Here is a 16,644-nt window from a genome sequence, read left to right on the forward strand (position 1 = left end):
TTCCAAAAAACGCCCTCCTAAAAAGTGATGCAATCACAGTACCTCTGTTTCCCTGATAATAAAACCCACAAGTAATAAATGCTAATTTCATCCTGCCTCTATTTTTCAACCCGCAAAATTGAGATAGGTTGCTTCAATTGTAGTTAGTATAGTAACATTTATGGTTTTGGATCAATGGAGCTAAGCCAACACTAAGTATCTTGTTATCATCCCTCCACTACATTTCAAGGAGTTATTTCCAATCACTATACGTACCGCAACAATCATCCCATTAGGTCCATTTAGGTTATCAACCCAACCCTAAAAAAAAAAAAAAAGATCTCTATTGGTTACACGTCAGAAAATTATCATACCTTTGGAATATCTGCATGTAATCTTAATAAATTTCAAACAAGAGCACTGAAACTCCAGCCCATAGAACTGTCTAATCCAGGATTTCTAAGATCAAAAATAAAGATCAGGGGCTGGCCCCGTGGCCGAGTGGTTAAGCTCGCGCGCTCCGCTGCAGGCGTCCCAGTGTTTCGTTGGTTCGAATCCTGGGCGCGGACATGGCACTGCTCATCAAACCACGCTGAGGCAGCGTCCCACATACCACAACTAGAAGAACCCACAACGAGAAATATACAACTATGTACTGGGGGGGCTTTGGGGAGAAGAAGGAAAAAATAAAATCTTTAAAAAAAAAAATAAAGATCAATGGCAAGGCATTGGCTATTTTCTACACTTTATTTGTGTAAGAATTAAAATTCTGCCAGCATTTTTTTCATAGCAGGAGGCATGGATGGTTTCAAGTTGTTTTATGATATCTTCAGGGCTAAATTGGACCTTGTGTTAATATCGTAATTTGCTAACCAATTCATTGACCATCACTTTCCTCAACTTAGGGCCTGATTTTAACTCCCAGAGGAACATTTCAAACATGATTTGCAGGAATTAACCATTTCCTGAAAATTTTAAGAGTCATAGCATCCATATTATATATATATATATGTATTTATTTCTATACAATTACACACATATTTATATATATTAGCTTACTTAGTGATGTTAGAGGACAGGTTATGTTTAGGAGCAGTTAGAGAGAAAAGTCTTTTCGAGTTTGTCTCCTAAGCCCTGAGCAAGTCAGTTGACCTTATTATGTCTGTTTCTTTATCTGTAAAAGTCAAAATGTGCGTGTAAAATGGGAGAGGAGAGAGAATAGACGAGACAATGAAGGCAGTAATATTTTTTGAGCCTTTTACTAAGGATCAGGCCACTGCACTAAGCCTTCCTCATACATTATCTCATTTGATCAACTCTCCAACGTGGGCAGTATTAGCCCAGTTTTACAGATGAGACAACTCAAAAGCCTGCATTGTCAGTAAGTAGTAGGGCTTGACTTTACCTGGTCCTAATGCTTCACAGAATTGCTTCAAAGAAGATGGAGTAATTCAAAGTACTTTCAAAAGGATACAGCAGTATACAGAGGTAAAAAGTATTACTCCTAAACCAAGAATCTTCTGTGAGCTTTGTGATTCCTATTTACTCTGGCAGTTGAAATACTACCAATATGGTCATCAAGAGCATCCTGGTCTAGTTAAACTATAATGGGAAAGCCAAGAACTGAAACTATCTCCCCTGGAAATTTTGAGGCTGGAGTTAATGAGAAGGCAATTCCAGACATCCACCCAACTGTAGGACAGTCAGCGTAACTCCCAGGGGAGCCTCGTACTGGATAAATCCTGAACTCAACGTGGAATTTTGCCCTAATACAATGAGTTTGTGTTTAATTTGCTCAGTTATACATCTTGAGAAGAAAAAAGAAAAAAAGAAAAGAAGAAAAGGACATCAGAAAGGAATTGGGCTAGAAAGATGCCGGTTGGGAAGCAAAGCATGGGATGCAGGTGAGTGGGCTTACTGGGAAAGGCTCCTGCCAGGTTGCTCCCACAATGGAGGGCCTTATGATGGCGATATTTAGGTTCCCGCTCTCCTGCTGTACCACCATCTCTCCCAGGGCCTTGGTGTAGGTGTAAGTATTGGGCCAATCCCTCATCAGCTTGGGTGCAATCTCATCAACAATGGCGTCGTCCCACCACCTGAAGGGAGTCAGAGTAAAAAAAGAATTCTAGCAACTCACGTTAAACAACAGCAACACACATTAGACAATCGACCGAAAAGAAACTGTGACACACAGACAAGCAAACAAAACTTCCACTTTCCAGCTTGAGTTCTGGAATTCAGAACACTCACAGGACACCAAGGCTGACTATGTACCTGTTCAAATCATGCGTGATGGATGAGCTCTTTGTTGTCCACTGCTAAGCCCAATCCTACCAGTTGAACCTCCCGCCTAGATAGATAAATTCAAGAGCGATACAACCTACTACTTTATTACATATAATCTCTAATTATCTTCAATCACTTTCTCTCCAACAAGTTCATAAGTATATTCTTTGAACATATTTGTGAGTGCCAATCGTGTGCCCAGAAGCACGCTAGGTGCTGTGTTTGTGGAGCGCAGAGGCTCTCTGGTTCAAAGAGCTTCAGTGGCATCACCTCCATTCAGTGTTCTCCAATTAAAACTTAGGGGATCAGTCTCGCAACCTTTAGCTTTTAATTTTTAAAGTTTCATTCAATGCTTCACCAAACAAAAGCAACTACATTTTGCAGATTTATAATCTGTTTTAGCAATTCTGTGAAATGTATTTTGAAGGTCTGTTTAGAGTCTATGCTAATAAGTTGGTAATTATTTCTAGAGAATTCCAATGAATTCTGAAGTGCTCTAATAACTATTAATAGTCTGCCAAGTGGAATGATATTACTCTGAAGCAGCTTTCCTAGAGAGATTATTGAATACCTCTACTGAAAAGAAGACATGTATCATGAATAACTGAGTTACCATGGCATCAGCCTAACCCTTTTTTTAAAGATGTCAGAACCATTTTGATAATCCCAAAATCTATTTGCACTTCTCTGGGAGCAGTAACAGTATTTGTCAGTTCAATATTTAATGTTTCCCTTAGCTGGTAGATCTATTTGGTTAAACTTTTGATATAATACAGTTTTTAAAAATTAGCCTACCTGAATATGTTCGTGTGATTTGTATAATCAATGTGTTTGGTACCTTTATGCTTATTTTTGGGGGCCAGGTACAGTCCTTCTATTTAGGTTGTAGAAAAATCTTAGCGGTTACCGTTTTTCTCCCGTTGACACACTGTTGATCGTTTAAGATGTGCTTATTGCCAAGACTTATTCGGAAACACAACTCTCACTCTTAATAACTCTTATTTGATACTGGAATGAAACAGGAGCACTGTCTATAACGTTTTGGTTTTCCTTGCTTGCTGTTACTAGTTCTGAGTATTTTCTAGATACTCAAGTATCTCTTGATTTAAACTGAATAGGGAAAGGCTGAGAAGTTTCGAGAACTAAAAACAACTCCAAACACTTAGAAAAATGGAAGACACTCCAATTATATGGCCAGCGGAGGGTTGGGAGAGTGTGTGGGAATGTGCAGGCAACCTCTCCATCTTTATAATGATGTTACCTTTACCTCATCTTATTTGTGGCTCAACAGAGGATTAACTGACCTAACACCATTTTCTTTCACCTGCAAAAACAGAAAGGTTATCCAAACCAGGTTAGAAGAAACACAGCCTAATTTCAATAAGGCTGGAAAGAAGAACATTCTAAGAAAAAATCAGAACCCAGCAATGCACTAGGATTGTATGTCACATGGCTGGGATCAGTTGCCGTCATGGATGTTGGTGTGCACGGAAAGGGTGACACTTGGAGGCTTTACCAAGTTTTATGAGTTAGCTGTCTTGGAAAATATTGGTTTCATAGGTATCGGAGAACACAAATGTGAAAGCACTTGTACTGTAGTTGACCTGCCTCCACTATTCCTAGCTCTACCTGTATTCTACTGTATCATCTTCTCATTTCCTCCATTTTTACTCATGAAAAATGGCAATAGTTACCTCTCTTCTAAATTCTCAAGTTTTCATAAAGACAAACAAGAATAATCACAACTGCAATGAAAGCTATTTGATGAAACGAAATGAGCCAATGAACCTAAAGCATTCTTATTTTCATAAAACAACCAAAGAGCATATATCTACATAGGTAATAGTTTTAAAATATCTTTTATAATACAGCCAAACAGACCATTGCCCATCTCATCCACCCACTTCCTGGGTCCAGAGAAGAGCTTAGTGTAACAAGTATGCACATCCATTGGTTATGCGGTGCCATTTTTGGGACCTATAATCAGTTCATGCTCCTCTTTACCAAAGTTTGATTTGCTGCTTTTGTTTGTGTGTTTGTTTGTTTTAAAGGTTGGCACCTGAGCTAACAACTGTTGGCAATCTTTTTTTTTTTTTCTGCTTTTTCTCCCCAAATCCCCCCAGTATATATTTGTATATTTCAGTTGAGGGTCCTTCTAGTTGAGGCATGTGGGACGCCGCCTCAGCGTGGCCTGATGAATGGTGCCATGTTGGCGCGCAGGATCCAAACCAGTGAAACCCCAGGCTGCTGAAGCGGAGGGCATGAACTTAACCACTCGGCCACGGGGCCAGCCCCTCAATTGGTTTTTAAAACAGTAAACAACTCAGCGTGGAAAGAAGACACCACACAAAGTCAAAACACATTTCTGAAATTAACCAAATGCCCTTCAGTGTACACAATTTCCTCTAAATATTACTATCAACTTTTGGTTTGAAAGTTATTGAATCAACCTCATATTATTATTAGTAATTTCATAATTTATGTGTTCACTAAATGAAATGGCAAGAGGAATGTGCATTTTTCCTCCTAGTTTTCTTATTCAATAATCAGGGCAAACCCAGTGGTATATCAGGAAAAGCTCTCTGGGGAGTAAGCACTGGACACATTGCTCCCGGTAACGTTTACTCTCTGTCTCTTGCCTGGATTATGCTCCTCCCTTGACTATTGCAATTATCATGCTGTATGTACTTGCTCACGTGCCTGTTGCCCCACTTTACAGTGAGTCCAGGAGGGTAGGGATGATGCTTTTTATCTCTGTATCCAATCACCTTTCTGTGCCCAGGAACCAGCTACCTTATTCAGTACGTAAATGGGTGACCTCCCATATGACAGTCTTGCTGGGCTGATTTGTGTTCTGTGTAAGGTTTTGGGAAGCTGAGATGGACAATGATAGGAGAGAACAGGTGAACTCAGAAGGAGGTGAGGTTGTAGGGAGACTGCGGGAAGGGAAGGAGAGAGATGTCTTTGTAGAGAATGAAGCAAAATTGGAAGTTGGAGGGTCCAGTGGCAGTGGTGAAAAGTGTTGAGAAGCTGAAGGGCTAAATGTTGACCTACTTCAATTTGTCAGAGTGGGCTTCGGAGTAAATTTAACCGGCTCCAAAGTAAATTTAAACTGACTGGGGACAGGGGAATATCTGAGCCTAGTGCTGGTGGTGAATTGGCCTCTGTATTTCCCTCCAGACTTTACTGAGCACCTCAACTGGCCTCCAATGGCTTGACAACATGAAAATTATTCCGTTTGTTTAAGAAACAATCTACCATTGTATTTAAAGTACACAGAATTTTCAATTTTTGGTCGGCTGCTTAGATGCCATCTTAAGGTTATACAATCCTGAGAATAAAAGCACAGATGCTAAAATTAGCTTTTTCCTTTCCCCTAGAATAGATCCGCTTTCTTAGTGTTCACAGTGTGTTCTCTAGCACCGAGGTAAAACCACTTGCCTAAGTCTGACCTCCTTTCATATTTCCCAAAGGGCTGTTCTGGGACTTGTCAGCTGCAGGCAGCCTTCATTGTCCCTGCTTCTCACCCTCCACCCGCAGCGCACCTGCCACAGCTGATTGCAATCAGCGTTTGATCAAGAAACACCTTTTCTTTTTCACATGACAGATTAGCTGCATCTTCTGGTGGCCAGGGAGCTTCAACAGTGTGATTTTTAGTAGGTACAAATCTATCGGGAACTTTTTAGTCAATTAAAGCATCTAGGAATTGAAAGACAACAGAAGGTGAGGGGAGTGGGGAAAGGAGGGCGCATTGGTTACTGGAATATGAATGAATCCATCTCTAATGAAAACTGTTAGATGAGTAAGCACTTTATGGCACTACTTCCCAAACTTGCCTGCTCATAAGGAAGACTGAATGGGGCCTCTGATAAAAATCCAGATTCCTGAGTACCATTTTAGAACCCCTAAATCAACCTTCAGGGGTGATAATCTGATAATCTGTATTTTAACACGTCCTGGTGATTCTTATGGTCAGGCAAACTGGGGAATCACTCATTTAAAAGAACTCTACTCCACTCCACAAATTTATGTCATTAAGACGTGACTAAATTGGGATTAGCTTTCAAAAAGGCATTGCCCCTTGGAATAAAAATTTCAGTAGAATGGAACTTTAAAAGAATGAAATCCCTGGTACTAGAAATGTAAGCTGTGACAATTATGCATATTCTAAACCGATCGCTGATGAACTAAGTGCGAGCCCATATGCAAATCGGTAGCCACGTCCTATTGGTTTTTCTCTTCCAAAATCTATGAGTGTTTTTCATTTCTGTTGCCACTCCCCAGTTCTAGTCCTCCACACCACTCTCTCTCAGGTAATGGTGCTCCCTGCCTTTGGTGACTCCCGGTGTTAATCTACCCGCCTTTGCCCTCCATGACCATATTCATGTACCTAAAGCCCATTTTCATCAAGGTCTTTCCTTGATTCAAATAAAATGAAACAAAAACCAAAAACCACACACACACACAGAGACATGGACACATACACACGTACGCCCCCTTCTTCAATGGATGCCCATTGCCTGTAGAATTAAATACGGTCCTCTGCATGGTGTTCAAAATCTCCAGTATGGCCCCAGCCTACCTCTCCAGCTTGCTCTCTAACAGCTTGCCTACACATAACATATGTGCTGCCAAAAGGGGCTTACAGCTATACCCCAAATGTGCCCCCAGTTTTCCCACTCCAGTTGCCCTGCCTGGTATGTGCCCCCCTCTCACCTCTCCACACTGTGCCTATTCCTCCAAGTCTGTCTCCTATGCCTATCTTTCTTTTTTTTTTTCCATTCTTCTCCCCAAAGCCCCCCAGTACGCAGTCATATATTCTAGTTGTGAATGCCTCTGGTTGTGCTATGTGGGACGCCACCTCAGCGGTGCCATGTCTGCACCCAGGATCCGAACCAGTGAAATCCTGGGCTGCCCAAGTGGAATGGAGCATGAGAACTTAATCACTCGGCCATGGGGCCAGCCCTCCATGCCTCTCTTTCTAGAGTCTTTCTACCTCCCCCAACTCCATCAATCTTAGTGTGTCACAGTTCCTCCAGCACACCCCGCATATAATTCTACCCTGTTCTATTCACGTTCGATTGTGAGCTCCTGGAAAGCCCAGTCTACAGCTTAGGAAAGTGCCTTTTAATCTCTGACACTGCCAATTTTGTGGGTGTACCAGAAAGACGGTAGTCATGTAGCTAGAATCACGTGGACATGGGGCAAAGCTGTCTCTGTGACTTACTAGCTGAGAGACTTCGGAAGGGTCCTTAGCCTTTCTGACCTTTTGTTCCTTTATCAGGACAGTAGTGATAAAAGTATCAACCTTACAATATTATGTTAAGGAACTAAATGTCTGTAAAAGTGTCTTTGCTCACAATAATTGCTCAATGATGATTCACAGTTATCCTTCCATTCTTAATGTGTATTTACTAGATTGATTTGAGTATATTAAACAAAACAGTAAATATTGATGGATCCATTTTTCTAGTTCCTAACTCTAGTTATTTCAAGTTTTTATACAGGTGCAAAAGCCCTTTTCTTCTACACTCGCTCTGCTAAGAGGAGTTACCTTTGCCTGAAAAATAGGGAAAGAACCAACCCCAAAGCCCTATCATTCCTGGTCAGTTATATGCATTTTTCAAAATAAGCATTCCACTTAAGCTGTTATTCTGGAAAACTGGAATTTCACTGGCAATCCCTGACCCATTTATGCACATGAGTTTCCAAGGGTAAATATCACCTACTGTGTAGAAGCTGCATATAAGATAAAAGCCTTTGTTGCAGCATGTTGAGCATCACTTGGCTTACAGGGGAAATCAGAGCGGTGGTCTTATAGTTGCTGCACTCAGCATCTCCTTTCTTGGGGACTGGGATGCATAGTGACGGTTTCCAGTCGGTCGGCCATTGTTTTGTTTTCCATATTTGTTGACAAATTCTTGTTAGGATTTTGACAGATTCAGCCTCTGTGGCTTGAAAACATTCTCTCGATATTCCGTATACCCCTGGTACTTATTTCTTCCCAGTATTTTCGGGGTAGCTTTTGCTTCACTTTCTAAAATTGCAGGTTCTTCCTCATAGGAGCATTCCTCAAAGGAATCTGTCATCCTTTTGTCTCCTCTGTGGAGATCTTCAGAGTACTGTTTCCACCTTCCCTTGCTTTTTCTTGATGAGATCGTGTGTGTCCCTGTTGGTTGTTCGGCACTCCTAATCTAGGTTGAAACTTCTCTTTGATTTCTTGAATCTTCTAGAAGAGACCTCTTGTTCCTCCTTTTTTGTTGTTTTCTTCTATCTCTTTGCATTGGCCATCCTAGTTCTCTTTATCTCTGCATGATAGTCACTGAAAAATTCCATTCAGAATTCTAACCCTGCTTTTGTGACCTCGTGCTTGTGCTTCTCAATTGTCTTTAACAATCTGTAGTGTTTCTTATGTCATTCGTCTCTATTTTTCTTTTCTTTTACTTTGGGCATTGTCTTTTCGGCTTCTTCCTTAATGTTTATGGTTTTAGTCTAGAGTTCTTCTGGTTCTCCCTCAATTAAATTTAACAATGTAAATCTGCTTTTTATGTGGCCTTTAAATTCATTGGGGAATGTTGTTTATATTATATTTTGGCACTATGGTTTTTTTTAGCGCTCTTGTTAGCTTTACTCTGATGTTTGATATGAACAGTTCGTGGTCAGTTCCATAGTCTGCACCTGGTCTTGTTTTGGTAGCGAGAATACAGCGTCTCCATCTCCTGCTTTCACTTACATAGTCTATTTGATGTCTACATTGGCCATCTGATGAGGTCCATGTACACAGTCATCTGTTTGGCTGCTTAAAGCATGTATTTGCAATAGACAGATTGTCAGTTTCACAGAAATCCATGAGCTGATCTCCTGCTGCGTTTCTGATCCCTAGTCCAAATTTTCCAACGTTTAATTCTGCTTTATTTCTACTTTTGCATCCCAGTCGCCTATAATTACAAGCCTATCTTGTTTGGTGTATGATCAATTTCTTCTTGGATACTTGCATAAAAACTTTCAACTTCATCTTCTTCAGCCTCTGTAGTTGGAGCATAGACTTGAATGACGGTTATGTTAACAGGTTTTCCCAGGAGTCTAGCTGATACTATTCAGTCAGAGCTTGCACAAGAGCCCCTCACTGCCTGTGCTATATCGTGCTTCACTATTGGAGCCACTGGGTTTCTTCTGAGTTTGTCATTTCCAGATTAGAACACTTTGTAGTTGTCTGACTGAAAGTGTCCCATTCTAGTCCATTTTAGTTCACTAACACCAAGCACGGTGATATTTAAACATTCCATTTCTTGCTTTACAATTTCCAGGTTACCTTGGCTCATGCTTCTCATGTTCCATGTTCCAATCGGATGTCTGGTACAACCTCAGACTTTCCTCTCAACTTCGTGCACTTCAGCTGCTGGATGTCCTTCAACTTTAGTCTACTTGCGTCATTAGCAACAGCGCTATTTGTACCTGTTCTTTGCTCTTCCCCAGGAGCTGTTTGAGTGCCTTCCGACCTGGGGGTGTCATCTTCCAGCACTCTTCATTTTGGACTGTCTCATCATAACGTTCTCAAGGTAAAAGAAAAGAAAGAAAAAAAGGGAAAGCATAACAGTGGTTTACCATTGCCTTCTGCTGCACAGTGCGTGGGTCCAAACCACATGTGTGTGAATCCGTGGTGTCACAATCACCAGATACCAATGAAATGTAGGTGCTCCTGTGAGCCCTAGAGAAAATTAAGCCTGAACTATGACTGGAGGCAAAAATGGTAAAACTAAGGCTGCCCTACTTTGGGCATATCACAAGAAGGCAGGATTCTTTGAAAAAGCGAGTAATGCTGGGAAAAATAGAAGGCAGCAGGAGAAGAGGAAGACCAAATATGAGATGGAATGACTTCATAAAGGAAATCACAGGCATGAGTCTGCAGAAGCTGCGTGGGGCTGTCGAGGACAGGCCATTGTGAACACTCATTGAAAGGGTCACTAGGAGTTGAAGCCAACTTGACAGCACGTAACAACGAATGTACAAGCTAAATATAAAAGCAGAGATGAGTAAGAATGGTGACACAATTACATGATAAAATGTCTGTGGTAGTTGGGACAAATGGCAGAAGACAACTGCAGGTATAAGAGCTAAAAAAATTGGTTGTTTAACACTGTTTAATGGCCATGCTTGTCATAGTAATGAAAAGCATTAACTAAGTTATTATTAAACTGTGTTTATGCTACCATGCTAAAATTTTTGTACGAACGCAATCAAATTTCATCTTTAGGGAATGGTTCAGGACCAAGGTAATTCTGGAGGTTTTCAGATATGGCTGAAAGAAGGGAGCTGAGGCCTGGCAGCCTTGGGCCATGAGATAGTCTGAAAATGGGGTGAGCTGAAGAGGGCGGGACACGGATAGGGGCTGAGCTTTAGGTTCACAGACCTGCTTCCTTTATTAACAACACTGAGCAGTGCCACTGGGGCCAACGCCACTGGGAAAATTCTGGGAAAAAACTGAAAATCCTCTTTTATTTCCTCAAACTGGAAGTCTCGTTAAACTGATTTTCTGGGGGAAAAAAGGATCATTTTACTTTTTCATGGGTGGCTTTCTTTTCTTTATTATTATTATTTTATTTTATTTTTAGCTTTACTGAGGTATAATTGACAAATACAATTGTAAGATATTCAAAGTACAGATAGTGATAATTTGGTATATGTATACATTCTGAAAGGATTCCCCTTACCTAGTTAATAACACATCTACATGTGTGATTTTCTTGAGATCACAAACCCAGAGCACAGCTTCAAAATCATCTTGTTCTCTAATTCCTGGTTCCTTTTTAAAAAATGAGGACCACTGGAACACTAAGAACAATGACAACTGGTAGGCCCCTTGGGTTTACTGTTAATAAAAATTTTCAAGGGAAATAAAAACTTTGGAAATAGAAAAATCTTGGAAAGTAATTTTATTTTAATCAAAGGCCAATGACCAAATAGAAAAGAAATCAGAGAAAAACTATCTTGCTAAACCAAGCAACTAAACTTGGATTTAGGTGAATTAATATTTACTCAGAATAACTTTAATGCTACTTGTCATTATAAAACCATAAAATTCCATCTGTTACTGGAGTTGTTGAAACAGTCATGAACAATCGTGTGGTTGGTAAAGGGTTGCTGGGCTTCATTCAATGAATTATTCTAAACTTAATACATAGATGTTTTCCCCAGATTTATCGAGAAATGATTCACATACATCACTGTATAAGTTTAAGGCATACAGCATGATGGTTTGATATGTAAATATATTGTGAAATGATTACCACAACAGGTTCAGCTAACATCCATCTTCTCATATAGATATACTAAAAAGAAAAAAAGGAAGAAAAAATTCTACTTGTAACGAGAACTCCTAGGATCTACTCTCTTAACAACTTTCCTATATACCACGCAGCAGCGTTAACTGCAGTCATCATGGTGTACATTACATCCCTAGTACTTAGTTATCTTATAACTAGCAGTTTGTATCTTCTGACCACCTTCCTCCAACTCCCCCTTCCCCTACTCTCTGCCTCTGGTAACCACAAATCTGATCTCCTTTTTCTAAAACTTTGTTTTTGTTTGCTTGTTTTTTAGATTCTACATTTAAGTGAGATCCTACAGCATTTGTCTTTTTCTCTCTGACTTATTTCACTCAGCATAATGCCTTCAGGGTTTATCCATGTTGTTGCATATGGTAGGATTGCCTTGTTTTTATGGTTGAATAATACCCCATTGTATATATATATCCCACCCCTTCTTTATCCATTCATCTGTCAATGGTCACTTAGGTTGTTTTCATATCTTGGCTATTGTATATAATGCTGCTATGAACAGGGGGTGTAGATATCTTTTTGAGTTAGTGTTTTCATTTCCTTTGGATATATTCCCAGAAGTGGGATTACTGGATCATATGGTATTCTATTTTTTAATTTTTTGAGGATCTTCCATACTGTTTTCCATAGTGGTTGTACCAATTTATAATCCCACCAATAGTACACAAGGGTCTCTTTTCTCCACATCAGTACCAGCATTTGTTATCTCTTGTCTTTTTGATGATGGCCATTCTAACAGGAGTGAGGTGATATCTCATTGTGTTTTTAATTTACATTTCTCTAATGACTAGTGATGTTGAGTATCTTTTTATGAACCTGTTGGCCTTTATATATTTTCTTTGGAGAAATGTCTACTCAGGTCCTTTGGTCATTTTTCAATCGGGTTGGTTTTTTGCTATTGAGTTGTATGAGTTCTTTATATATTTTGGATATTAACCTTTTACCAGATATATGATTTGCAAATATTTTTTCCCTTTCCATAGGTTGTCTTTTCACTTCGTTGATGGTTTCTTTTGCTGTGCAGAAGCTTTTCAGTGTGATACAGTCCCATTTGTTTACCTTTTTTTTGTTGCTTGTGCTTTAGTTGTCACATCAGCACATAGATTTCATTCGAAGTTTAAGAAGAAAAAATGGGCAATCAGAAACAGGAGTAAGATGTGGGCACATAGATATTTTATGCGTATAACTTCACATCTCCAAATATCAGTTTGTGATGGAGTTCTATCATCTATTCTTGCTTTTGTCTAAACAAACAACAACAAAAATTCCAGCCTGAATAGTATAAACAATGATCATCTAGTTCCATCAAAAACTTTTCATTCATTCAGCAAATATTTGAGTGCCTACTACGTGCTGGCCTGGAGAGCAAAGAGGAGCAAGAGACATTCTCTTCTTTGAGAAGCTTATTTTCTAATGGGGGATATAGAGAAACAATCAGGTAGTTAGAGTGACTCATGTTAAGAGCAATGATAAAGATGAGCACAGGGTGCTATGGGAGCACTGGGGAAGGCCCCCTAAGCCTGAGGGCTTCCAGGAGAAAGCTTTAACCTCTCAATAGGAATTAACCTGGGGAAGCAGAGCTGGAAGTAGTCTCAAAGCGAAACATCATAAGCAAAGGCAGAGAGGTATGAGAGAGGGGAGTAGGTACTTCAGCATGACTGTAGCACCAATGTGAGCAGGGCTGAGAGAGGTGAGGCTGGACAGGTGGCCCTGAATATAACATTTGAACTAATAAATTGTGGTTACAACTTTTTCTCTGTTTTAAAAAACACCTTAGTTCTCTAATGGCATTCAAAGTGTATCCTGAGACAAAATATAATTTCATTCCTAGTTCTGCTTGGCTACATATATATTTTTTAAATTGTTCTCCCTGGAGAGCAGGAAATGACAGACAGACATAAGCTTTGTGCAAATGTCAATTCCAGTTTGATCACAAATCATGGAGCAATTACCTGCCTTCGCCAGTTGACACAGAGTGGAGAACTTTGGGAAGTGCTGAATACCTGAGGATAAATCAACTCCTCCTCTGGGAGGTGAGTTTATTCTTCTGTGAAATCTCGGGGTTTTAAGTGGCTGGACACGGTTTAGGGGGAGGAAGTGGAGTCCCCAGAGAGGCCTCTCACTGTGGCTGAACTGAATCTTCATTTCCGACCTCTTTTCTCTGGTGATCTCTCAGAGACTCCCTTGCTGCCTCAAACTGTGCTCTAATCTGTCAGGTGTTAGAGAGGTCAACAGCAGGGGAAGTCTCTGGAATCTCAGCGGTGGGGTCTGGAATGAAAAGGGGTCACCCCTCTCCTGGGAGTAGCTAATATGTAGGCACCACGTTTACCAAGAGACAACATTGTATCAGGGCAGCTGACAAACAAATCAATTCCATCCCGGAAACGCTCCAAGGCTTTCAATGTCGACTTTCCCACACCCACTCTGGGCATCAGAGTGTCTTTTCTCCAGCTATCCTGACAAATTCTGGACTCTGAAAGGTTCCTTTGCACTGATTAAGCAAATCATCGTTTATTAGCAACTTTAAGTAACCTCCAGGTCCTTTAGATGACTTTCACTTGTCTTTGTCCTGGATATTTTTAAATGACACATAAAAGTATCTATTCTCAGAGCTGTACGAGATAAAAATGTTTGCCCTGAAGGGAATGAGCTCCCGATTTAGCTAAGGTTTCATTTTAAAGAGTATATTTTAAATAGAAATACAGTATCATATGAAATGAAAATCTGACAAATTCACTGTGAAATATTCTATTTTCCCTGCTGTAATACTTTCTACACAGAGTTTAAAAAAACAACAACGTAAACTTGGTAAATGGAGCAGAAGAACAAAGAAGCACAAAAGAGAAGCATACTTATTCCAAGACTGGGGCCATGTCCTAACAAGAAAGTGGTTCCTGTGAGTTGGCAAGAAGAGAAAAATGCTAGACACTATTTCTCCTGCACAATAGAACAGTCAGGAAAGTGTATCTTGGCCAAATACGCCCAGAGACTGATTCCTTCTGCCAGACGTGGGAGAAATTCCTCTTTTCTGTTAGTTCTTCTTTACTAATCTTTTGATTAACTACTATTAAACCCTCCCTAACACTGCAATAATTGCTTTACATAACTCAATTCATCATGGCAACTATAAGATGGACACTATTATGAACCCCATTTTACAAATGAAGGGACTGAAGCTCGGAGAGGCCAAGGAAATTGCTCAAGGTCAAACCACTAATACATTGCAGAAGCTGAAGTCAAACCTTGTCAAAACCTTTCTTCTGAACTTCCTTTATCTAGTGACAATGCTCAGTTCATTAAGAAGTGAGAAACTGGGGCCGGCCTGTGGCTGAGTGGTTAAGTTCTCGCGTTCCCCTTCAGCAGCCCAGGGTTTCGCTGGTTCGGATCCTGGATGTGGACATGGCACCGCTCATCAGGCCATGTTGAGGCGGTGTCCCACATAGCACAATCAGGGGCACTCACAACTAGAATATACAACTATGTACCAGGGGGCTTTGGGGAGAAGAAGAAGAAGAAAAAAAGAAGAAAGATTGGCAACAGATCTTAGTGCAGGTGCCAATCTTTAAAAAAAAAAAAGAAGTGAGAAACTACCTCTATGTAAAGTATTCCCAGGTACCTCATGCAGTCCTTAACTGTTTAACAAAACATTTCTGTGGGACTTTTCTATCCCTGTGCTACCCCATTACCAAGCACTGTATTCCCCACCCTGGGATGGAAGGAACAGCAGGGACAAGGTAGCTAAAGCTAGTACCTTTGCAAAGCATTTTGTTTCAAGGGGTCCCACCTTGTTACCGCATTAATGAATGGCTACAAAGAATCAAAGAGAACAACAATCTGCGCACCCTTGACCCACTCCTTTGACCCAACTTACTCCATGGAGTCGATGATTTTTTTTGGTTCCACAGAGCACGGATAGATGACTTCATCGATGTGCTTCAGGTTACAATTCGAAAAGGCAGTAGAGATATGTATGAAGGCTTCGAGCTGTGGCATCTGACTGGCCATAAACAAGAGCTGCTGGGTGGCAGTGACGTTCAGTTGCACGGCATGTCTAGAGAAGATGAAGCAGAAGGAGTTACAATGAGGCAACTCAGCATCCTGCCTTGCTGTGATTGCACCTACTCCAGCAACTGGTATAGCCATCTGATTTTTGTGGCCACATAAAGGACCAGGAAGAAAAGTATGAGTGGTGACTACACAGTTATGTGATACTTGGAATGTGTTGTATGTTGCTGATGTATTCTGTGCACATAAATCTTATTCACTGAAGCATTTGTGCATTAGAGGTCGGTTGTGAAAACAACTGGAAAGAAAAATATCACAATCCTCTGAATTTGTAAAGAGGATTAAGCCGTCATTAAAAGAATAAAAATACATAAATTAAGCATCTAATTCAAGAAGTTGGAAAATTTAAATAAACTGGAGGAGAGCAACAGCGTATATAGAACAAGAAATATAAGCTTCTATTGCAAACATCCAGGTCAGGCATGAAAATTGACATCAAAATCTTAAATTTTAGCTAATAGAATACAAAGCCATATAAACACTATGTGATGACAATGCAATAGTTCATTCCAGAAATACATGGTATATATAATATCAGGAAACCTATTAATCTAATTTAATTCAAAAAGAGAAAAACTATATATCTCTATATCTGTTGAAAAGTTTTAAAACGACATTCAATATCCATTTCCAATTTAATTTCTAAAAAATCACTAAAAGAAGAATAAAATGATTAAAAATATATATATTTCAATGTTCTAGTCTGTATCATGCTTCATAGCCAGCCCTGATGATCTAGTGGTTAAGATTCAGCGCTCTTACTGCAGCATCCCAGGTTTTTTTCTCATCAGGGACCCACACCTCCTGTCTGTTGGTTGTCATACCGTGGCAGCTGTGTGTGGCTGTGATGCTGATAGCTATGCCACCAGTATTTCAAATACTAGCAGGGTCACCCATGGTGGACAGGTTTCAGCAGAGCTTCCAAACTGAGACAGACTAGGAAGAAGGACCTGGCCACCCACTTCGAAAAAGCTTG

General features: G+C 40.2%; 1 protein-coding gene across 4 annotated transcripts in view; it reads right to left on the bottom strand.

Annotated features, from left to right (window-relative positions):
- FAR2 (fatty acyl-CoA reductase 2) overlaps positions 1 to 16,644 on the bottom strand; it is a 148,279-nt gene that overhangs the window by 19,321 nt on the left and 112,314 nt on the right. For all 4 annotated transcript variants that reach the window (XM_046647795.1, XM_046647778.1, XM_046647788.1 and 1 more), the window contains exons 4-6: positions 15,475 to 15,654; positions 1,898 to 2,075; positions 256 to 300 (exon numbers count right to left, since the gene is read on the bottom strand). In XM_046647795.1, the coding sequence (XP_046503751.1) occupies positions 256 to 300; positions 1,898 to 2,075; positions 15,475 to 15,654 (403 nt within the window). The remainder of the gene's footprint in view (positions 1 to 255; positions 301 to 1,897; positions 2,076 to 15,474; positions 15,655 to 16,644) is intronic.

This window comes from Equus quagga, chromosome 1, assembly GCF_021613505.1.
Source record: "Equus quagga isolate Etosha38 chromosome 1, UCLA_HA_Equagga_1.0, whole genome shotgun sequence".
Lineage (NCBI taxonomy): Eukaryota > Metazoa > Chordata > Mammalia > Perissodactyla > Equidae > Equus > Equus quagga.